This window comes from Pleurodeles waltl, chromosome 1_1 (assembly GCF_031143425.1).
Source record: "Pleurodeles waltl isolate 20211129_DDA chromosome 1_1, aPleWal1.hap1.20221129, whole genome shotgun sequence".
Classification (NCBI taxonomy): Eukaryota; Metazoa; Chordata; class Amphibia; order Caudata; family Salamandridae; genus Pleurodeles; species Pleurodeles waltl.
In genome coordinates this window covers 118,122,285-118,146,881 of record NC_090436.1, presented here as the reverse complement: position 1 = coordinate 118,146,881, position 24,597 = coordinate 118,122,285, and the positions used below count along the sequence as shown (strand labels likewise).

Sequence of the window (24,597 nt, the reverse complement as noted above, 5' to 3'; positions counted from 1 at the left end):
GACCCAGAGTGAGACCAAGGGCTAGTCCACTGGCTTCCTGATCTGAGCCTCAGGGACAAGGGCTCCCCACAGCTCCTGGAACTGTCTTCAACAAGCTCCTGACCACCAAAAGGCACCTTTCAGGTCCTGGGCCCTTGGAAGTTGTTTTGGGCTTGTGAAATCAAGCGTTTGGGCTCTTCATGACCGCAAACATGCCCATTTGTTCCAGAACCACCCAAAGAATCAGGATGAGCTGCCACAAGTTTAATTCTTTGCACAACAAGCATTGCTGCTCACGACCGTGAGGCTCCAGTCTGCCTGTCCATGACACCTGGCCCACTCTTCATGACCGCAAGGCTCCTGTCCACCCATCTGCAAGCCCGACCAACTCTTCATGCCCACTGACCACCACCAGCAATGCTCTCCTTACTCCCGGTGAAATACTTCCCTGCGAATGGGACTCTTAGATCAATTCTTGAGAAGGGAAAACTTCATTTGGACTTACTTGGCATTGTAGCCGACCCACATTCCATCACGATCAGTCTGAACTTTTGGATTTATTCCAGTCTAGCACAACCAGATATTCCCATTTGGCACTTTACGCTTTTAAGCACTATATTGCATTTCAATCTTTAAAAGTTCATATCTACAGTTCTTCTAATTGGATTTTTGTAATTTTTGGTCTTATTTTTTTCATACAAATACAATCTATTTTTCTAAGTCTGTGTGAAGTCTTTTGTGGTGTTTTCACTGTGTTACTGTTTGAAATGTTTCACAAATACTTTACACATTGCCTGCCTGCTTTTTGCCATGCTACAAAGGGTTAGCACAGTTTTTTTCAAGGTGTGCATTTTACTTACCCTGACTAGGCCTGTGCTTCTTGCTTGGGCAGTGTGCAATCCTCTACCAACCAGAAACCGAATTTCTAACAAACAGGCTCTGCCCTGCCCACTTTGACAGACTTACCCCTGAAATAACCATGTTAAGTTTACCTCACTATCCTTGCTCTCTCCTCCTTTAAGCAAATTGCTATAATACTTGCACTGTTTACTACTGTTGGTGCTCAACTTGCTATCATAAGAAACGGATGTCAGTCAAATCTGTGTGCCGCCTCAAGAAGCTGGACCCTGACATTTGCTGCGCATTAAAAAAGTTGAATAAATGGATGGAAACCAGCTCCACAAACCTAGTAATTGAGAGGCCCTAACATCTCTACAAAGCGAGCCAAATAGCTGATTCCCCCCCACTAACGCAACATACCACGGATCCTCCCTCAACCTCACATTTTTCAGGCGTGTGCGTTTTCATAAAGACCCATTACCCTCCCACCCTCACGCAGTTAACACTCCTTCCCCTAGACTTCCAGGTCCTGACAGACTCACTCCCCCGTAGGCTAATTTCTAGCCTGTACCATTCTCCCCTCCTCCACTTCCCCCCTCGACCCGGATTTCTGCCTGAGGTATCTCAGTCGCTGGGCGTCTTCCTCTATTTTTTAAATCCTGGAGGAGAGGTGAGCTAATTTCCTGCAGCAGAGCAGTTAAAATAATGGACGCGCGGGCTGCGCTCTCCCAGGAGGGAGGAAGGTGCTGATTCCAGCCTGTAGCGTCAGCGTTGCGTCAGCCCCGCTCTCCAGCACGTCTGCAGGCGGGGCGCTCCGGCGGCCGAGCAGCCACAACAGGGAGGAGGCAGCTGTGCGCACACGGAGCGCTGGAGCCGCTCTGCCTGACTCACGAGGCGCTGGCAGCCGGGGCTCCCCTGTCTGCTGCTGCTGCTCCCTAGCTCTGGAAATTCACCAGCTCGCGCATCTGCCTCGGCGTCCGGAGACAGGAAGGCGTGGGCCGCGGCGTAGCAGGGCCAGAGCTTTTCAGGACCGCGGACAGCGCTCAGCAAGATGGCTCCGATTTCCCTCAGCAGAGACGGCTTTGGTAAGCAAGGGCTCCGGGAAACTTACCGGGTGTTTTTTTTTTATTTTTTTTTTTAATATAGGTGCTGATTTATGTATTCATTTTTTCATTATTTGGGATACTTCCTAGTCTTCCTGCAAAAAGATTCTCTTTAGTAAAGATGTTTCTTGGTCGTGATTTCGCCATATCCAGAGGTATTTTATCTCCAAGGCGGTGTTCGATGCAGGATGCCCCCTTGGGCTTGCATGCTTTCCATGTGAAGGGCTGGCTGGGTTCTTGGTCTGCACAAGCCCCTACCTCTGTTTTCACATATAAAAACATTCGATTATAGTTCTACATTTAAGACCACGTTTTAAGCTCCGTTGTTTGTAGTGCTCATCAACTATTTCTTGAAGAAGCAATTGAGCCATTTTAAAATACGTCATTTTTGCATTCACCAATCTTAAATAGCTGTTTTCATTAGTTAATAATTTTAATTTTCAGCGTCCTTAGCGTCAGGAAGGTTAGTCCCAGAGTTGGCATTTCATGGTTTTTGAGATCTGTGTTGCATTACCAGGATGCTGCGGTGACACCCAGCCTTCCTGTGACGTAACACATTTCTGAAATGTCTCTGTCCCCTGCTGGAGAAGTTTTGCGACCCCCCACAATTAAACGTCTAGAATCTGCGATGTAAATGTGTCTTATATGTTTGATATATTCTCCCTTGCACGTGAAAAGCGTGGCCTCTAAGAGCTATAACCTTCCGGCTATACTCCCAGCACGTGTGAAGGTCGGCGTTAACGCTCACTTAAAGTAAATTGAATTTGGAAAAAATTAAACCTACAGGCAAATTGTTGACTTCGCCTTATGGAGTTTTGAATGCATTTTGAAGACGTTTGTAATGCCACATGGGTTGGTGGCGTTCTGTATTTCCCAAGAGAGTGTTCTGAACTAACATAAACACCAGTGGGTGTTAGCCCAGAGGCTGTGAGTAGTGCAGCTCCGTTTGAAGTCGTGGGGGCGGAGGGTTGCCTCCCTCCACATCTCAAGTCTGAGGCCGCACGAGGTGGAGGTAAAGTGATTGTGCCGGGATCACACTGGGTGTCTGAAAGCCTCTTCGGTCGGCACGAGTAGAAGTGATAGCCCACACTCAATAGGCACATGGTATGACCTACACTCAGATCAAGAGAGGCTGCATACGATATGTGCCCTTTTTATTACACTACATCCTTCGGATGCCGTTTGTCCTACGAAAGCGATGAGGCAGAAATTGATTATTCTCGACTTAATGATATTTGTCGATTCAAGTAGAGTAAACGCCAAATAAGTGGGTCCGAATTATTTGTCTGTAATGGTACCGCGATCGCCCTCGCGCCCTGCAAGGTGCACACACATCTCCGAAAGTACAGATATACACATGCAGAAGACACATACAAGCAGGGCGCACTGAGGGCGGGGGGATGGTATAACTGCGATATAGGGATAGTGGATGAATGGGTGGCTGTATCTATAGCTACCACGGAGAGACGCCAAGATGTTGAGACAGCTTGGAAGGAAGAGACCAGCGCTGCGCATAGACATAGAGGGCGGCACAGCTGGTTAAGAAATCAGACAGGATTGAAGAGATTATGTCAGAGAAATACTCAAGCAGAGTGAGAGTGAGGAAGAGGCCGAGCAGAGAGAGAGAGCAAAAGAGATAAAGAGACGGTCTGTTGACAGATAAAAAGTTACACTTCTCAGAGTCAGCTGGAGGGACGGGACTTGATAGTTATTTGTTTACCGTACTAAGCACCAGTACATCGGGGTATGGCTCGGACTGACGTCTTGACACATATTTTACTGTTATTCTGCATAACACGTTTACAATTGCATTCAAGGAAACAGTGTGTACTGTGAGTGCTCTAATATCGGTGATAAAAACACCTACAGTTATATCGCATAGTATGAAGTACTTAATAACAACACTTTCCTCTTCCTATTGTTACTACTGTCATCATTATGATTATACAGGGCACAGTGTAAAGTCGACCACGTCGAGGATCTCTGTTTTTAGGGTACAAGACAACGGATGCGCTGGAAGATAACTTGATTTGCCCAGGGTCACACAATTCGGGGAAATAAGGCAATGAGGATTAGCGCCAAGGTTTCCAGGTTATGACATCAAATAAATCACCAGACTCCACATTTTGCCCGCAATTGATAGACATATAGGCATATAGATGGGTCGATGGATAGATGAGTTAATGGATAGATGAGTAAAGAGACCGGTAGACATTCAAAGAAACAGAGTGAATGATGCATGACAAAACACAAACGCTGTGGGATAGCTTAACTGGATGGACAGAATGCGGAACCAATCAAACATTCACCCCCAGTCACAGATCTGGGTTTAATCCATCCATTATTTTGCTCACCATGCCACCCCAGTTTGAACCCAGCCATATGCAAATCAGTCTTGACCCTGTTCCTCATGGGAACAGTCCAGCCCGAACTGCCAGGCCAGGTTCTCCCTGGACCGGAAACAAGCATCCTGGGACCGGTTTCGGGGTTTCACCCCTCATCAGCCAGGCTAGCTTGAATCCAGTGGCACAGTGAGCCCGAATGATGCATGGACAGGAAGAGACTATGGTTTACTGATACACTATGTAGAGGCTGGGTAGGGGTCGGTGGAGGGGAGTTTCTGTGTGAAGTTCTGCTTTGCCCGATCACATATAGCCCCGGGGTTTTCTTGCCCGGTTTTCTAAGATGAGGGAACAGCGGACCCGATGATACCAGCCGGAATCTCCACCTGGTGCCCTCCCATGAGGCTTTAGCTGCCTCTCTCCCTACCCACCTCCCACCACGTCCTTCTAGGCCAAGGGAAGCGCATGCACTGTTTCCCCTGCCTTGACATCCCGTCCTTAACTCCCCACCCTTCCAACTCCCCTCCCTCCACCGGAAATGCCCCTGGTGGGGTGGCAAATGCGAGCGTTTAAACCCATCGGAACAGGGAATATCGTGTAGAATTCTACATGGTAATTCCGTGCTTGCACAGTTATTCCACATTCTGTGGGGCCTAACTCGTACAAGGTGGGATTCCATCCCCTTGATACCGGGCAGTATGGGTACATCTCGCTGCCAGAAATCTCCTGCATGTAATTCCTATCCACTTGTAATTATGGCAAATATCATAGTTTAATATTTCGTATCACTCTAAATGATAGGCGCTAAAATGGCGCAAATAAATGGTGATGATTGGTATCAGCATTGAAATGATGAAAGTCTGAGCCGACCCTGCAGGGAATCAGACCTGAGCAGAGAAGACTCATGTCGTTGAGGATGTTAGCTAGATAACCTGGTGGAGTCAAAGATAGAGACATATGCCAGTGACAAACATACAGCTGTCAAGCAAACAAATAATCATGTCCTTTTTAACCCGTACCACGCTTAATGCAGCCCTCATTTGGCAACGATTCTACAGTGAATAATAACTTGTACAAGTCCTGAACTCCCCCAGTTTTTCACTGTAGCTTTGCTTGGGAGAGGTATGAAGATAAGAGACCCGTAGTTAGTTTGGGCTCTAAAAATGCTAGCTAGTCTGGTGGAGAGACACACGGACGGACGGAAGGACAGACAGACAGACAAATAGATTGATTCAGAGAAAGCGTGGATGCCTGGATGTGCCCGAGAGGCAGGACGAGGACGCTTGAGACGTAGAGGTGTATGCACGAGTGATTGTCTTCATGTAAAGCGCTCTGATACCCCTTGGCCTACTTCACGCTACATCAATATGCAGATGCACATAAAATAAAAAAGTATATGTGACCCGAGGAATGCATCGCCAGATGAATAGAGGATGGATAGAAGGGCGGACGAAAATAGTATTCGGGAAGAGAGTTTGAGCGATGAATGGATAGATGGACATCGGGAGACATATAATATGATTTTGAGAAAGTGTGTATGTATATGTTTGTTTTTGGGCGAAAAAACAGACCTTGGAATGGGGTGGATATTCATTCGATAAATGAGTGAATGGATGAAGGCCGAATGATATACAGATACGTGTGTAAATAACTAAGTAGGTTTTTTTTTTTTTTTTTAAGTATGTATTTATAAGAGAGATGTGAATGTACTGATGGATGTTCGTAAGGGCGGATTGATGGGCGGAAAGCTGGATGTATGAGTGGATGCCTGGACGGATCGGTGGATGGGTAGGTAGATAGACAGACATATAAAGAGAATAGTTTGATGGATGAATGAATGGATAGTTGAACAATTGTAAAGATGGATGGTAGCAGATGGATGAATGGATGGATGGACGGATGGATTGATGGGCGGGCAGCTGGATGTATGGGTGGATGCCTTGACGGATGAGTGAATGGATAGACAGACAGGCAGACAAATGAGCGAATAGACTGATGGATGAATGGATGGATAGTTGAAAGGATGTACGGATACATGGGCTAACATGGAAGGATGGCTGCTTGGATGGATGGTTGGATGGATTGATGATGGGCAGATTGAAGAATGCACAGCTGAATGTATGGTTTGATGCGTGAACAGATGGGTGGATAGATAGACAGACAGGCAGACAGGTAAGCGAATAGACTGATGGATCGGTGGGTGGGTGGGTGGACGGATGAATGGATGGATGAACGGACAAAGGGTATGAATGACGGGTGTTGGATGTATGTATGGATTTCTGGACGTATGGGTGCATGGATGGACTGATGCATGGATGGATAGACAGAAAGGCATGCAGATAAGTGAAAGGGCGGATGGATGGGTGGGTGGATGAATGGATGAATGAATGGACGGTCGGGTGGATGGGTCCATGGGCTGTATCAGTTGTAAATGAATGTACTATTCCTGTGCATTGTAAACAGGAGAATAGCTAGCTAGGTAGACATTGAGGCAAATGTAAGCGATCAATGGTAAGGACCATAAAACCACAACTAATGCAGCTATTATGAAGGAAGGCTTTCCATGATTGCTGTAATGACGGCGCACTATAGTGTTGTGTTAGCAGAGCATGCCAGCCTTAGCTCTCACTGCATATGCACAGCTATGGCCTCTCCTTCACATGCCTCTACCGCCCCATGCCCATTGACCCAACCCTACGTTTCTATTTAGAGATCCTGACGCCAGTATGAGGTTTCATAGCATTGGGTACCATTCATTTGCATGTTGTTACATATCTTGTTAAAAGTATCCGAACACAAACTATAAAACGCCTTAGCATTCTGATTTGCTAGATTATCTGTGCTTTCTTTGCGCTACAAACGTCCTCGCTGAAATGTATTCTTGAACACCCTAAATTATAGCTCTTAAATTGACGAGGCGATGCAGTTTACTTTGGAAAGTCACCGTCCCAGCCAATCTGTATTGTCTTTACGCCAAACACCCCGCTTCCTTGAAAGTGTACCCCTTGATGCAGGGCTCAACGCTGCTTGATCATGCCTGCGCCGACCTGCCAAACATGAAGCAGTTTCACAACTGATGCTGCGCACTGTCCGGGACACTGAGCGGCGCTGCAAATGCTCCCCGGTGTAACCCTGAACCAGTGGTTTGCATTTTGATTATTCGGAGCACAAGGTACAACGGGTCCTATCAAAATAGATCACAAGTGTAAGTTTATGACCACATGTACATTTACACCTACCATGGCGTGTTTCAAAACATTTTATATGCAGGGTTCTCTGCCATGAGTGTGGAGATCTGTGCAGACCCAAATCCAACTCTAGGGGATGGGGAATTGGGCATTCTAAAGGTGGATTGCCTTTGAAGTTTGAAAAACAAGTATTTTTGTGAGATCACCGAATTCTCTGATCCTTTTTCTTTCCACCTTGAAAAGGACCAGAAATTGACAACAACACAGGAATAGTGATCTCCCCTTTATAGTGGAAAGAGGAAGGGCTCACCTCCAGATTTGCTTTATGCAAGGCGAAATGTATTTTCCCCATTGAGAAGAAATACATTAAAACATGCGCGTTTGGAGAAGAGAACCTTTCCTGCTATGTGGGCATCCCCGCTGCGAATGTTATAAGACCTTGATCACAGGTCACATGATCTTATGTCATATGACCTTCTGAGTAGTACACACAGATTTCCAGGTGTGTTAATTCCATACATTTGGGAAATTGAATCTAGGCACAGGCAAAGATCTCCAGTTCTCCCTGCCCCCAGTAATTTCCCGATTTTGCGAATTGGGACTCTTATTAGGCGGTATATTTACTAGAATTTGAGTGGGTAAAGCAGTTTTAACAGATCTGCCTTAGGTAGCTTTTAACATCATCAATAGCTTTCTGAGGTCTGCAGTCTAAGGCAGTTTAGGCCCTGATTTAAGAAACGTGGCGCTGCACCTAGTGCATTGTCACTTTCTTGTGCCCCTTAGCGCGCCCCTAACACCACCATGTGTGCACCATATCTAAGATATGGCGCACCATGTCAGTAGTGAGGGGAACTAGCATCAACATTTTTGACGCTAGTTCGGAGTTTTACTGTATTACCATGAAAACTTTTGACGCTAATCCTGGAAAGCCCATTTAGGCCTATTGTAATCAATGGTGTGCCTCATTTTAATGCGTGCTCTGAGCAGGTGGGAAAAGAGCCGAAATAAATAATGCAAATAAATCTTTTAGATTTCTTTGCAGCATTTTATTCGCCCTCCCTAACGGGGAAATGCCCTCTTTTCACACATTATGCTGGCTTAGGCATAATGTAGCGCAGAAGGTTACAAAGTGGTGTAATGCATGCATTGCGCTACCTAGTACATTTGGCACAGTGATGTTGGCCTCACTGGGCCACATTAGCGTAAAAAAAAAATGACGCTAAGGTGGCACAAGGAGGCGCTAGGGGCTCTTAAATCAGCCCCTTAAAGTGGCTTGATGAAGGGAAGTCCTCTGATTTCTGGAGAAAGGGCGAACTTCAGAGGAGATTCCACCACTGATATTGCCTGCAACAAACCTATAGAATAGTTGAAGACAGACTCAGCCTTCCATCCTTCCACAATGGATATATTGTGTACCACAAATTATGCAATAGTAACTTCTTCCATTTATAGTTTATACAAACAGCAGGCTTGTTGTACTAAACATTATATGAATATATTTTTATTTTTTTATTTTTTTTATTTTTATGATTGTTGTTGATTACATTATCACCTTTTTTGACATTGTTTGACATTTAAAAGTTCACCTCTGGCCATTAATTTGGCATCACAATGCCTTGTATTGCCTCGACTCATCATTTCAACTGGTTAAGAGGCTACTATGGCAGGCTGGGGTCTGCATAAGGAATGTTCGTCTATTAAGTGAATGTTTCAGTGGATTCTTCTTTGGGTGAAGCAATTCCATTAGAAATCAGAGGAGCTTCCATTATCACTAACTCTATTCCAGGTCCCTAAATTGAAGAAACCATGTGGGACCTTAACAGTCCATGCCAATACATTTTTTCTAGAAAGAATATTTTTGAATATATTAACCATGAAAGGTATTCCTACACCCTTATGTTCATATGCTGTTTGCCTTCCACATCCTTATTTAGTAGTTTCAGGAAGTTTTTCCGCAAAAAATCTTCAGTCAAATCAGTTAGCTGAGCTCTAAGTATCTTCAGCCTACATTGCAAGTTATCTGCAGTGCATTTCTTAAAGAGACCTCTAGGTGGTGTAGTTGTTTAGAACATTTGCCAAAGAAAACATGGTCTAGCTTAGCATTATGTTTAATTCCCTGGACCTAAATGTCTGCCATTAATTCTTTGTACATGTTATTTTTGCACAGTCCGTGTTTCAAGTAAATGTATATATTTATTGTTTTTACTTTGGCAGAAGAAATTCCCACCATTGTTGGCATCTTCAGTGCATTTGGACTAGTGTTCACCGTCTCCCTCTTCGCCTGGATCTGCTGTCAGCGCAAGTCATCAAAGTCAAACAAGACTCCACCCTATAAGTTTGTGCATGTGCTGAAGGGGGTTGATATATATCCGGAAAACCTCAGCAACAAGAAAAAGTTTGGCGCTGATGAAAAAACAGAGCTGACATCCTCTGTCCTATCAAAGAGCTCTCTCCACCTTGATCTTGAAAAGAGAGACCTCAATGGCAACATTCCCAAGATAGGCACCAAAGTGAGAAGCTCTCCAGATCTTGAGGACTTTTCACAGAAGACCTTCTCAGAGAACGAGAAAGGATCTATATCACCGGAAAGCCTGAAGTCCACCACTTCCCTGTCTTCTGTTGAGAAAGAGAATTCATTAGGGACCCTTTTCTTCTCACTAGAATACAACTTCGAGAAGAAAGCCTTTGTGGTTAACATAAAGGAAGCAAGAGGGTTACCAGCGATGGACGAGCAATCCATGACCTCGGACCCTTATATTAAGCTGACAATCCTACCAGAAAAGAAGCACAAAGTTAAAACCAGAGTACTGCGAAAGACCTTAGATCCGGCTTTCGACGAGACCTTCACTTTTTATGGGATCCCTTACACCCAAGTCCAAGACCTAGTGCTTCACTTCATGATCCTCAGTTTTGACAGATTTTCAAGAGATGATGTCATTGGAGAAGTCCACATACCTCTCTCTGGAGTTGAATTGTCTGATGGCCGTGTTCTTATGAATAGGGAAATAAACAAAAGGAATGTCAGGGTAAATACCAGTCACATTATTTATTTTCTTTGTCAACAGTTTCATTAGTGTTATTTTATCTGCACGTCTAACCCATGTCTGTATTCTTGCACCTCTCCTTTTCATTATTCTTCTATCCAGTGTTTCTTCATATATTTTTGCCAATTTATTCCAATTTATTTTTTTGCCAGTTTTTATTTTTACTACCAATCTTCTTCTCTTCTCCTGAATTTACGCTACTTCTATTTATTTTCCGTATTCCACATTCAACACTACCAAGTCTTCCTTCAGTAACTTTTGCTTCTTCCACTTCTTTTCACTGTACTCAATTTCCTTGACTTTTCCTTGTTGTTACCTCTTCTTTTCCAGTGTCTTCTATTAATCCTTCTGATTCTTTGCTTTACTTTCTGCCTATTCTACTTCTCATTCTGTTCCTCCCATTCCATACACACCTCATACTCACTCTTCCTCTCCACCGCCTCTCTTTTTCTTTTTATTGCTTTCTTCTTTTCTTCAGCATCTACTCCTGGCCCTCCATCTGCATTTTCCTCCCCTCCCCCTCTTCACCCTCGCTATCTTCTTTGTCTCCAGCTTCTTCCCCTTGCTTCTGCTTTTTCATCTCCTTTTTTTCTCATACTTGTTCTATTTCACCTCTCCTCTGTTTCCCTTTTCCATATCCTTCATCCTCTTTGTCTTATTTTCGTCCTACCTTTCCTTCTAATAACCACCTTCCTCATCATCTTTATCCTCAGTCTGGGCTGAATTTACAAAGAGTGTGTCGGTTTTGATGCATTCATACAAATTTGACTTGTCCATAGTTTTGAAGTGATAAAGTATGTTTTCTCTATATATTTGCACACCTAACCCCATGTCTCTATTTTTTTGCACCACTCCTTTTCATTATACTTCTATCCAATGTTTCTCCATACATTTTTGCCAATTTATTTTTTCCCAGTTTATATTTTACTACCATTCGTCTTCTCTTCTCCTGTATTTATGTTACTTCTCTTTGTTTTCAGTATTCCTTATCCAACACCACCACCTCTTCCTTCATTAACTTTTGCTCCTTCCACTTCTTGTCACTGTACTCTATTTCCTTGATTTTTTCTTCTTGTCACCTCTTCTTTTTCAGTGTGATCTGTTAATCCTCCTCACTGTTTGCTTTCCTTTCTACCTATTCTACGTCTCATCCTATTTCTGCCATTCAATCTACACCTCATCCTCATTCTTCTCCTCCACCTGCTTCTCTTTTAGTTTTCATTGCTTTCTTCTTTTTTTCAGTGTCTACTCATGGCCCTCCATCTATGTTTCCTTCCCCTCCCCCTCTTCACCCTCCTTCTCCTCTTTGTCTCCAGCTTCTTCTTCTTGCTTTGACTTTTTCCTCTCTTTTTCCTTGTCCTAATTGGTCTATTTCTCCTCTCCCCTTTTTCCCTTTTTCGTATCCTTTATCTTCCTGTTCGTGTTTTCATCCTTCTCTTCCTTCTAATGACCACCTTTCTCATCATCTTTATACTCAACCTGGGCTCAGTTTGTAATGCATGGGTCAGTTTTGATGCCTTAATACCAATTTGACTAGCTCATACTTTTGAAGGTGTAAAGTATATTTACTCATGGAAAAAAGTTTTGTGAATCAACCTCATGAAAATGTATGAGTAAGTCACACCTCAGTGTGGAGTTAAACACAACTATTCACAGAAAAAATCTTTTTAAATAAGCCCACTGTGATTTCATTTCTCCAGTGCATTTAATTGTCCCTATTATTCACCAGGAGTATCTTGAATGGCTAAACAAAGTACAACATATGAAGAACAAATGGCTAAGTTTGCAACTATGAACTATTTCAACATGTATACTAATATAATTCCTAACACTATAGGTTTCAAATGTATTGTTACAAACCTTACCTCATTAAGCAATATTTGCACTATTTCTAGTTTATATAAATAATTGAAATTACAAAGATTTCTCTGAAAGCATGTATTGACAATGTGTGACATTTTAATAAGTCTAGTGTACTTTATAGGACAGGAGAAACATTAATCATTTACACCATATAACACGAAACTAGTGATTGCCTCTCATTCTATGTCTTATAAATAAATAAACATTTTATTGTTTTAGGAATTATTCTCCTGCAGGAAAGCTTTGTTTATTTACAAAGTTCACAAGAAACATTTAAATTCCTTTCAATATTTCGATTGAGAAATGAGAAATAAGATATCTCAGTCCATGAATCTGACAAAACATGTCTTCTTCATATTTTTAGTGCTACATTAATAATTTGAACGGAGGTGAATATGGATGCCTTTGAAAGAGAAAAGATAATCCGTTTTCTGTTTAATATATCCTTTAATTAACATTTTGAAAACAATGGGTAAAGCCTTGTCACTTCCTTGTCTATCCCTGCATTTAGCCAGGTTTACTTGGTGGAAAATGCAGTGGAAATTAGTGTTAATAGGCCGAACGAGTGTTATATACATCATCATTGATATGTGTACATTATGTCATTACGAACATTTATTACATGGTTGTACAATTAATACATATGCTTAATCAATTAGAAGTCATCAGGACGTGGGGAGCTCCTGATCTCTCTCTGCTACCAGTCAACGACCAACACTTTAACAGTGGTTGTGCTAAAGGCCCGGCACTTGCCCAAAACCGACATTTCAGGCCTCTCTGGTAAGTCCCTCCAAATGTACCTTTTTGTATTAGTAGTACTTCACGATTACCTGAAATGAAATGAAAACACAGGAGGAAAATAAATTGCACAGAGTAAAGAAGGCCCTGGGAGGGCAATGGATTAATTATAGAGGCACATGGGAAGAGACAGGCTCATCAAGATTCATGGTTTCATCAGGGTATTCCTCCAGGCAATGCAGAGACACATAGTTTAAGGAAACATTTGTCTTGTTCTGCACAAATTCTCAGTGGCACATTGAATGCTGATGCTCACATTGTTATCTCTAGATGTTTACAAATAAAAAGGTAACCAAGGGGCTTTGCAGGACAATGCTCTTTAAATAGGGAGTTTAAAGCACAGTTAGATATAAGTTACAGACTCGCAAACTATGGGGGTCATTCTGACCCTGGCGGTCGGAGGTTGGCGGTAGCACCGCCAACAGGCTGGCGGTGCACCGCCGGGCATTCTGACCGCGGCGGTACAGCCGCGGCCAGAAGCGGAAAGCCGGCGGTGTACCGCCGACTTTCCGCTGCCCATGGGAATCCGCCATGGCGGCGCAGCTTGCCGTGCCGCCATGGGGATTCTGACACCGCATACCGCCATCCTGTTCCTGGCGGTTCGCCCGCCAGGAACAGGATGGCGGTATGGGGTGCCGTGGGGCCCCTGGGGGCCCCTGCAGTGCCCATGCCAATGGCATGGGCACTGCAGGGGCCCCCGTAAGAGGGCCCCACAAAGAATTTCAGTGTCTGCTTTGCAGACACTGAAATTCGCGACGGGTGCAACTGCACCCGTCGCACCTTCCCACTCCGCCGGCTCCATTCTGAGCCGGCGTCCTCGTGGGAAGGGTGTTTCCCGCTGGGCTGGCGGGCGGACTTTCGGCGGTCGCCCGCCAGCCCAGTGGGAAACCCAGAATGACCGCCGCGGTCTTTTGACCGCGGTACGGTCTTCTGGCGGTTCCCGCTTGGCGGGCGGCTACCGCCGCCCGCCAAGCTTAGAATCACCCCCTATATCTAAGAACTCACCAGCCAATGTCAAGATTAACAAAGTCATTTTCTTTTTGTTTGATCAATATTTCTACAACAGTAAGTACATAAATGCCCCACTGGCAGAGTACCACCTGCCATGTCAAAAATATCTGCCTGCCTGGCAGGGATCTCTGGTATGAATGTGCTTCCACTGATGCAGTGCATGCACTTTCATCACAGGTGAATGCCAAGTGGGCCACTGGATTACTGAGAGATGATCAACATTTATTTTAGCTTTCTATGAAGAAACCTCCAAAGCAGGAATAGCTTTCTGAACATCATGAACACTGTGGCCTTGCATATCTGGCTCATTATTTGTTTTTCCCGCCTGTGACCACGTGCACCAGGGAAGGGAAAATATGCAATGTGATGGACACTCTAAATACGGTAGACCTCTCTGTGGTGAACAGCGCACTACCTTTGATTGATTGCAGGCTATGCTGCTTTCAATGGGTTGGATAATGACCAATTCAATTTACTGTACCTTCCACATGCTGCAAAACCCTAAATGACCCCTTAGTGCATTCCAGTACTTATAGATTGCACATGGTGCATCATGTGAATGTGGCCATTCAATACACCATCTTCTACATTCATTTGAATTGTTACGCAAAAACAAGATTAGATCCACATAGCCTTTGGGGTTATGATACAAGCGAACATCATATTGTTTGTTGATAAACATAACTATCTTTCGTTCGGAACTCAACCTACAATAAAAGCAAAGTCTAAGAAATCTATAATGTATCCCAGCCCTTCCACCCTCTTCCCACATCCTAAACAATGAATTCCCCCAGCAGTCCTGCATTTGTTTTACAGGGCATAACATAACCTGTGTTCTGTGTTCTGTGTTATCTGAAGTAAGTGAGTACATGAAATATAACCCCATCAAGTGGTCTTTTCTTTATGTCAAAGTAGTTCTCTGAAAAGCACCAGCCTAGATCTCTTACTACCGGGAACTAAAAGACATTTAGACTAACACTGTTAACTATAATCTGATGGACCGTGACTGAAGGCACTGCCCCTACTAACATTTTTTAATTCAATTCACAAACTGTGATTTTTTAGTAGTATTAGGGGTTCAAATGTACGTTTTGGGGAAATAGCAAGATTTTATGTCTTTCTATATTTAAGGCAAACTCTGTCTATGCATTAGTGCAAAACAGGAGAGAATACTGGGTCAGAAACATATGCATTATTACCGTTCACCATCACAAACTTACACTACAATAGCCTAAGGACGTTGTAAGAATAAGGATTTAAAGAGATATAGTTCACCAATGATTTAGACAAGGCCCATAGAATCAGGTAAATAAGGGCCTCATTAGAAGGCGGGCGGTTCTAGGTACACTAGCCTTGTGGTGGTGTTCAGGCTGCTTCAACTGTAGCTGCCCAATGGCCACATTACAACCCTGACAGGTTGTAATGTGCAACATTGTCCGATGGGGTGACGGCAGTCGGGCTTGTAACCAGCCCGGGTGGTGTTGAACTCAGTGCCGCCTGGCTGAATACAACCCCACTTTCTTCCTGCCTTTTTATGGAGGGGACCCCCACACCATGACAAGGCTGGTGGAAAGCCAGAGCCGGGGCCCACGGGGGCCCCCCTGCCCAGCACCATCGGAATGTGGATAGTGCCCATTCCACTGTTGCTGGGGGGTCCCCTTGTGCGACAGCATTGGCCTCCATGTAGAGCTGAGACCAATGCCGCAACACAGTTTCCACTGGGCTGACCAGCGGAATCCTTGGTTTCTGACGGTCAACCCAGTGGGAACCTTGTGATGGGTCTGGTGGGGAGACCGCCAGCTGCGTGGCGGGCTCCTCACCGCAAGTCTGACAGTCGGCTTTTCCGACTGCCAAAGTTATAATAAGACCCTAAATGTCCGGGTGCATTCAGAGAAAGAGGCAATACTCAAAATATATCTTTATGACTGTATGAGTGCAATGAAATGACTGCACCCAGTGGCTACAAACAGTGATATTCTCAGCCAGTGTGGGGTTGGCTACAGTGTAAGTTTGCCTCTTCCACCCTCTACCTAAATAATTCTGTACATCCTTCCTCAACTTTCAAGAAACAATTCACTTATTTTCCAAAGTTCCTAGCAACCAAAGCAACATAACAAATATTTATTAAATAAATTTAGTAACATTAGGGTAATCTCAACTGGTATTGGCATCATCATGGTTGCATTTTCATGCTCATAGAGCAAATAACGGTCTGTTATTTACCCTGAAAATATGAAAAGTAACCCTACTTCTTCTTAAGAAAATTAAATGTGATCACTCACCATGTTACCTCAGTTTTACTCACAAAAACAATTGTGATTTTTGCATCCTTTACTAAATATGAGAGGTTATGAAAGTTAACAAATAATGAATAATTTAATATTCAATATTGCTTATTACTTTAAACTGTCACTGGAAACATTGAAGTTGTTTTCAATAACATATTGCCTCTGAACATATATACCTCATTGTGCTATATGATTATGCCATTGTGTGGAACTGAGGTACACTTTTTAATGAAATGACCTCCTTCTCATTTGCCCTTCGTATTCAAATGTCACTCACAATAAAGTAAACTATTTTCATCTCTTTTTCCGTTGTATTAGGAATTTTTCTCTAGTTTTTAATTTAATAAGTTAATAAAGCCTTGTTATGTTCATGAAGATCTATTTTGCAAACTGACACCTTTCAGAAACAGTGCAAGTTATCACTCTATATTTTTTCCTCAACGTCTTCTTATCAGACCTGTATGGCGATTACAGCATTTCCTTGGATAGGGAACATGACTGTTTGCCCGAATGACAATAATTTGCAAATATCTACATATATTTTCATAAATCATGCTTGACTAGCTTACAACTGTATATACAAATATATTTCATGAACCTTACTTGACATACTTGTCTGGTATTTACTTCTCCCATGTTATTTCAAATTATCCATGTTGAATACAACTGTTGCAGGGTAGATTATTCTCAAAGGATTACATTTTCGTTTTCCATAGTATATGCTTTCATTTTGATTTGGTTATGTATGCTGATTTAAGGTTCAATTCACAAAGCTTTTTCAGCAGTAAATTTGTACATATGTGCACAAAATGTGTTGGGCATATGACAGATCCTGTGTGTGTCATAGGAATATAATTTGGTGTCATGGTGTCTTATCTTCAGTGGTAGGTTTAACAGTAAAAGGGGTAAATGAAATTTCCTAGAGAAGAGGCTGTGGATAGGCCACTGGAATTGTTGAGCATACCAACAAAGTTTGTATTTTGGGGTCTGTTCACACCGAATTAGCAAACATGGTTCCAAAACTGTTGGAGGAGATATGTTGATTGTACATGGAAGAAACCTTTGCACATGCAGATGTTCTGGGGTTAAGAGAATACATTTCTGGAATTGAATGTCCTCTTCCCACTTCCAGTGTCATACAAGTCATGACAAGCCTGATAAAATATTTTCCAGAAATGTTATGATTCATATAGCCTAATAATCACCAAATAAAGGCAGTGGTCCTACATCAATTTCCTCAATTTTTTTTTAAAGTTTAGAAATATATTTTGATTCTTGTTTCTGGGTGTGTGCAATGCCCATTGCAGAAAAGCCATATTAATGCTACTCATAGAATTTGAAATACACAATGTTACTTGAAACACCTGGAAGTCTCATTGTTCCTTCTCCCTTTTATCAAACACAAATGCAAAAAACATGTCTTCATTTTTGATGGGAGAAGTATAGAAATGTAGGTCTACATGGTTAAAGTTAGGATTCGATTTCTTAAGATTTCAGTGCATGGGTCTTTGTCAGGAAGGAAGAAACAATCTGTAAACATTCCCCTTAGAGAGGCTCTCCAGATACCTGGATTTCAGAAATGCTCAAAATGATTAGTAGAAGTGGTAGTACTAGTATTCCAAAATACACAAATGAAATGAAGGAACTCAGAAAGTTTTCCATCCTGTCAATTGCATAGACCTTCCTTTGGGCCATAATGTATGTCTTAAAAGTAGTTTCTAAATGAATACTTTAAAGACAGTGTTTGCTCCCACTCAGTGTTCACCTGCAGTTATGGAAAACTTTGCATGTCCCATAACGGTCCTACACTTGCAATGTACTATGCAAACTACCAGGATCAAATCACTGTTTATTCAATATATTTTCAGATATTACAATTAGTTAAATTTTGTTTTATATTTCAACTACTTGATTAAAAAATATATCCATATGTTTGGGTTGGATTGTAGTTATCACACTAATTTTAGGTCAAATATGTATATATGGTGTTATCATAAACCAAAATGTTTTGAAAATTGAAATAGCGACAACACAATCTGAATGGCAATTTACCTAACTTTCTTTGCTCTGATTCAGTATTTTGCCAGAAAATGTGTCTTGGAAAACTATAAAGACCTGTCTACTTTTGTGATCACTATCTGATAATGAGCAAATAACATACCCCTTTGCATGGAAGCTTCTTATTCCAAAATTTTGTTGAAGTTGAAGTATGCAATGCTCTGAAAATGACTTATCACTAATTCAATGATTTGCACCAGCCAGTGGCATACCGAGTGTGCTAAAGGCCTTATTGCCAGCCTCGAAAATTACACTGTTCTTGACTGGATAGAAAAAAATAGCATAATTGTGGAGGACTGGTCGGTGCACACCTAGGGGCACTAGTGCCAGTACACCTGATGCAATAATTATGGCTATAGACCTGGTGCCAGCCTGAACCATATGACAAATCATAGGTATACCAGAAAGTGCATCACATATTCACTGATGTCCTGCACACTTTATATAATAGGTGATCACATCACTTTTGACTAAAATCACATTTCTAATAATGACATTCATAACACAGCTATTGGTCCAAATAGAATGAAAGGAAACAGACAAACAGTGAAACAGCAAACATTATCACTGCACAAAAACGTTTGCATTTCCAATCAAAGTGATGGTGATTTTATCCACCAGAAAACTCTAAATCACACCTATGCTTATGGGAAAATATTTTATTTATAAGGCATAATTTCTTTCTATTTGTGCAGTAGTTTTTGATAACGTTTTATACAAGGAAATACATATTAAACCAACATAGACTTAGTTTGAGACTTAAAAAATAGGCATTACTTAAGAATATTTAAAACCATAAATTAATTGTTCATACCCCGTTTATTGCTTGTTGTTTGCACTCTAATATTAACAATAAGAACATGTATAAAATCAAACTGCCACAAAATTAAAAATCAGCTATCCAAATAATTACATTAGCCTGTGGTACTGAAAATTCTGGACCCGTGTTATAAACATCGTCGTATCACAACGATTTTGGTATCAGCAGACCGAGAATGATTAGAATAGTATGCACAAGCATTGTATTCATATTCGGGTAACGAAATCACCCGAATATCAGAGTTTCCGTCCTGAACCCTCGTGTTCCATTTAAACGACAGCCATTTTGTGATTGCCCTCACATAGGCCAATGTCTAATGCTGAAAACGAGTCTGAAGGACACGTACATCTTTGCTGACTCCTCTGTGACCTGGGCAAGCTGACTCCACTGCCTGAAGCCAAACCTGTTCGGCCAGTTTCTTTCCCAGTGGCCAAATGAGATTAGTATCAAGGCACAACACATCATAAAACCTTTCATCACACACAAACCATACCTAATCTTACACGCACCTGTCCCTGTTTCTTTCTTTATGACTTGCTTTACAAGGAGGAGGTGCCTGTTTATATTGGGGGTCCGTTGATATCTGATGAAAGTACTGAGCCTTGCTGGGTAATTGATTGAGGGCTGGACAAACTGAAATATGGGCTTGTCATCATAACCCTGCTATTTCTTTGTAGTGAAAATATGTGAATGGTCAACTGTAAAATAAGGAATGTTTGCCCAAAGCATAATATTTTGTATAAAAGAGAAGGTTAGCTTTGCAAGAGGAGCAGTCTCCTGAGAATATACACCGTGTTGTACTTCTAGGATACCTGTTACTGGCTGCAGCCAATAAACAAGATCTTTGACTTCACCAAGAAGACTCTGTGTTTCTGTAGTCTGAAACAGGAAGGACTCGAAGTCTTAGGGTGTGTTCCCTGGCACCGCTGGGTTCTGAAAAACCCAGTACTTCAAGCCATACAAATAAAGTCATCTTCTGCTTTTGTTTTCCGCCACTCATTAATGAGCATTGTAATACCTAACTCAATTGTGGTCGAACTGGTTGACATTAGAATGAATAAGCCATTTCTTCCATTACTCACACATTATGTCTGCAGGATATTTAAATCTCACTTCAGCAGGTGTTCATCTTGGATCTTATTTGTTTTTATTCAGTTAAGCTTTCCAAATATATTTAAATATTGAAAATAATAAAAGTACTTATCTTTTTTTTGAAGGTTCTAAAGTAATCCACCACAACCTGGATATTCTTTATTATCACAATATAGGATGGTTATCATGGGGCCTCCCACAAAGGGATTTTTCAGTACCCCAAGTGGTACTCTAGTAGGTGTCCTCCAGCTACTAATAAATGTCTTTGTGATTTCTGCTATATGTATAATAATAGGATGCCACATGATCCTATAGTGTTTTAGGCTCCTTCACTTAGTTGTTTTAAGACTGTCAACACTAGCTACATGTGTACATCATTCTACCCAATGTTCTTCATTGTGAATGTAGACATTTTGATCTACGTATGATCTATGTATGATCTTTAGTATCATGTTAGTGAAAATAAAGTCATAATTGTAACATCTGGGTTATTGTCAGAGGCTGTCATTGATACGTTTCTATGCCAGTAACAAATACACAAATACGACCTGGTGACAGAATAACTTTCTATGAATTTCATCTTTGTAGTGCACATTGTGTTGGAATAGATGCTCTAAATAGGCAAGATTGCATGCTGAACTCAAAACTGCTGTGCAAGAATTCATTAGGATATTGATTATTTAACACGAAGACAATTGTGAGTTCACGGGAAGTTGACTTTTTGTCTAACAGCAGCAATGGAATTATGGATTAAGTTATTATTAAAATTGAAGTTAAAACAGACACACATTTCCATCCTAGTTATACAACAAGGGTCTCTGCTGTTTACCTGCATCTCATGTAGGTAAATATTTTCACATGAAGTATGCCATTCTGTAACATATTGTATTAGTTGCAGACATCTGAGGAGAACCAAAATGCATGTCAGATCTCCAAATTAAATGTATTGTCTCGCTCACCTCCCCTATTAAACATTCTTGCAGCAAAACATTAATAACTTCAAAAGGAAATCATTAGCCACTAAAGATTATGGGCCTCATTCCGCCGCCCGCCCTGGCTGGAACCGCCATATGGCCGCTCCGCGGTCGGAAGACCACTGGGGCCCTTCTGACTTTCCCGCTGGGCCAGCGGGCGCTAGCCAAAATAGCGCCCGCCGGCCCAGCGGGAAAGCGGCCTGCAACACTGAAGCCGGCTCCGAATGGAGCCGGCGGTGTTGCAGGTGTGCGACAGGTGCAGTTGCACCCGTCGCGCTTTTCACTGTCTGCTAGGCAGACAGTGAAAAGCATACTGGGGCCCTGTTAGGGGGCCCCTGGATACCCGTTCCCGCCAGCCTGTTCCTGGCGGTTTTTACCGCCAGGAACAGGCTGGCGGGAAGGGGGTCAGAATCCCCATGGCGGCGCTGCTTGCAGCGCCGCCATGGAGGATTCGGCCAGCCGGGGTTAATCCGGCGGGAAACCGCCAGACCCGGTTTTCCGACCGCGGCTTTGCAGCCGCAGTCGGAATGGCCCAGGAAGCACCGCCAGCCTGTTGGCGGTGCTTTCCGTCGTTCGCGGGTCAGAATGACCCCCTATGTCTTATTGGAGTTGCAAAGGTAATGCCTTAATTTAAAGAAAATTAATTGACTCCCTGAATATATTTTCAATCTTTAATTTACTATAAGAAGAAAATTGTGTTTAATCATTTACAAATTTACTAAATTAAGGTTAATCATTTGTGAAGCTAAGTGTTATATTTATCTATCATTGCAGATCCCTATGTGAAGGTAAATCTCTACTATGCCAAGAAAAGAATTTCCAAAAAGAAGACTCATGTCAAGAAATGCACCCCGAATGCAGTGTTCAATGAATTGTTTGTCTTTGATATTCCATGTGAAGGTCTGGAAGACATCAGCGTTGAGTTTTTAGTTTTGGATTCCGAAAGGGGCTCTAGAAACGAGACTGTTGGCCGATTAGTGTTGGGAGCTACTGCAGAAGGAACGAGTGGAGAGCACTGGAAAGAAATATGTGAGCATCCAAGGCGACAAATTGCAAAGTGGCACATGCTGTGTGATGGTTAGTAGAGCAGAAATGGCTTGGACCTTAACCAATGTTTCCATAGGCAAGGATCAATTTATTTTTTCTTTGCAATGTGTGTTTAAAAGCTTGTAACGAACAACATTTCTTTAAGACTGGATTGAATTATCAAAATGGAAGGTCACAGTTCAGTTTATCTGCACTGCGAAATGCCAACAACAAACATGACTTTGTAAAGAAGTTGCAAATAAGTACAACAGATATGTCTTGAATGATTGATATCCTTTTGCAATTACATAGTGTGAAAGTTACATTTTTCTGTAAACTTCAACAGGAACAGTATGCAAAATCTTTTATGAAGACATCACTGATATTGAGAGTATTCACACTGTAAAATGTATTAGTGGAGCTTTGGCCATTTAATCGATGCTGTGGCTTCACTCTGTACCAGAAACCTTCTCTTGTCAGAATGCAGCCACTTTTCATGTGTTAGGTACAAGAAATACACAAACCAACCCAAAGACAATTACAAGAGACTTCTGTTCATATCATCTGACATGCATATAAGTGTTCTACTTGTGACTCTCTGTATAAATAGCTTGAAGATATCATTTTGCTACAGGTAAAAATATCACAGTGATTTGTGAAGAGATTTAAAACAAGGGCTTGAATAGATATAGTGTGCAGCCTCAAGGAACTAAGAGAATGTTTTGGATGAAAGTCTGTCTTTAACTTCTAAAGGTGATACACTTATGGGCAAACCCTGCTGAGAAACAGTGTTATATCAATATTGTACCAGCAAAACAATGTATTTATAATCCAATGCATAATTCTCAAGCAAGAACAATATACAATCTGCTTCGAACATCAGTGATTTACATTTACTTACAAAGAAAAAAGAAGAGTATACGAGGCTCAGCTCAGAGTGCGTAGTCTGATAATTGATCCTCCGCACCCTGCCATCACACCACATTGTCCCTTTCAACACTTGAATGTGGCATACCATTTAGGCAAATAACTAGACAAGTAAGGCATACTATTTCTCAAAAATAAAAAGTGTTATAGTTGAAATAGAAACTCCTTTGGTGAGCACAATTTAAATTTTTTGCTGCAAGGCTCTATATCAGGGAACGTTGTGCGTGCACAAACAATTTTATACATGTCTTTTAAGCAAAGTGCATATTGAAGTTAGTTACTGCTAATGCCTTCCATACACTAGCATTAAGACATTTACAAAATAGTTTCAATGCACCCTATTCCATGATCCTGCCATTACCCTCTGTTGTGGAATGAATGGTATATCAAGACTCCTTAAGGAGCGTTGCTGTAAATTGCAGTTTAATTTAATATTTAATGAGTAGTTCAAACATTGGTTACAGGTTTGGAATGATTCTTGAACACGGAAAATTAAATGCGAAATTACCATACAGTAACCTTATGGTATTTAACTGGTGTGCTTTCTAGTTTTCATTTAAGTGGACATACTTTTCTGCTACATGTTTGAAACTGTTATCCCACACACTTTTACTCACTACATACGTTGATTGCAGCTTTGTAATTTGAAATTAAATGCACTCATTCAAACTGTTGGCCTTAATGATATCTGCTATAAAATGAGCAAATCAATGCACAATACTGCTCTGTCTTTTGTGCTAATGCATTAGGTTACTATATCTGCCACATGCAATTTCATGGGAAGCATCAAAAACAATGACATGGCATGCCTTATATTATGTACATGTTTAATGAAATTCCTACCAGCACATATTCATTCACATTATACGAACTGGTGTGTGAAATTAAAATGATACATTGTCGGAGGGTATGAAGCACAGAAGTGATAGAAATCCCTTAATTCAGCAGTGTGAGATATCTTTATTTTTTTAAAGTCCATTTGCTTGACTTGTTTTTAAATGGAGAATTTGATTCCATATGCCTTTTTTCAAAGTGTTATTCTAAGTGTGGTGGGTACTTTTTAAGAACTATTTGAAAGTGTAAAATACACATGTTATGTAATTGAACAGTGCATTGTTCACTGGTACGCTGTACACACATTGGGAGAAACCCTTCAGTGAATATGGTCTTACATTCCATGATATTTAAATGTGTTACATGTATTTATTGGAACATGTCAGTAAACACATACTGCTGGTCTAGAA

At 41.7% G+C, this 24,597-nt stretch overlaps 1 protein-coding gene across 1 annotated transcript; it reads left to right on the top strand.

Moving 5' to 3' along the window:
- Positions 1–1,293: 1,293 nt before the first annotated feature.
- On the top strand, positions 1,294–24,597 carry SYT4 (synaptotagmin 4). The gene is made up of 4 exons (XM_069218798.1): positions 1,294–1,904; positions 9,667–10,478; positions 13,019–13,139; positions 22,175–24,597. Exons 1-4 carry the CDS (start codon positions 1,871–1,873, stop codon positions 22,480–22,482), a joined length of 1,275 nt encoding a protein of 424 aa, XP_069074899.1. The 5' UTR covers positions 1,294–1,870; the 3' UTR covers positions 22,483–24,597.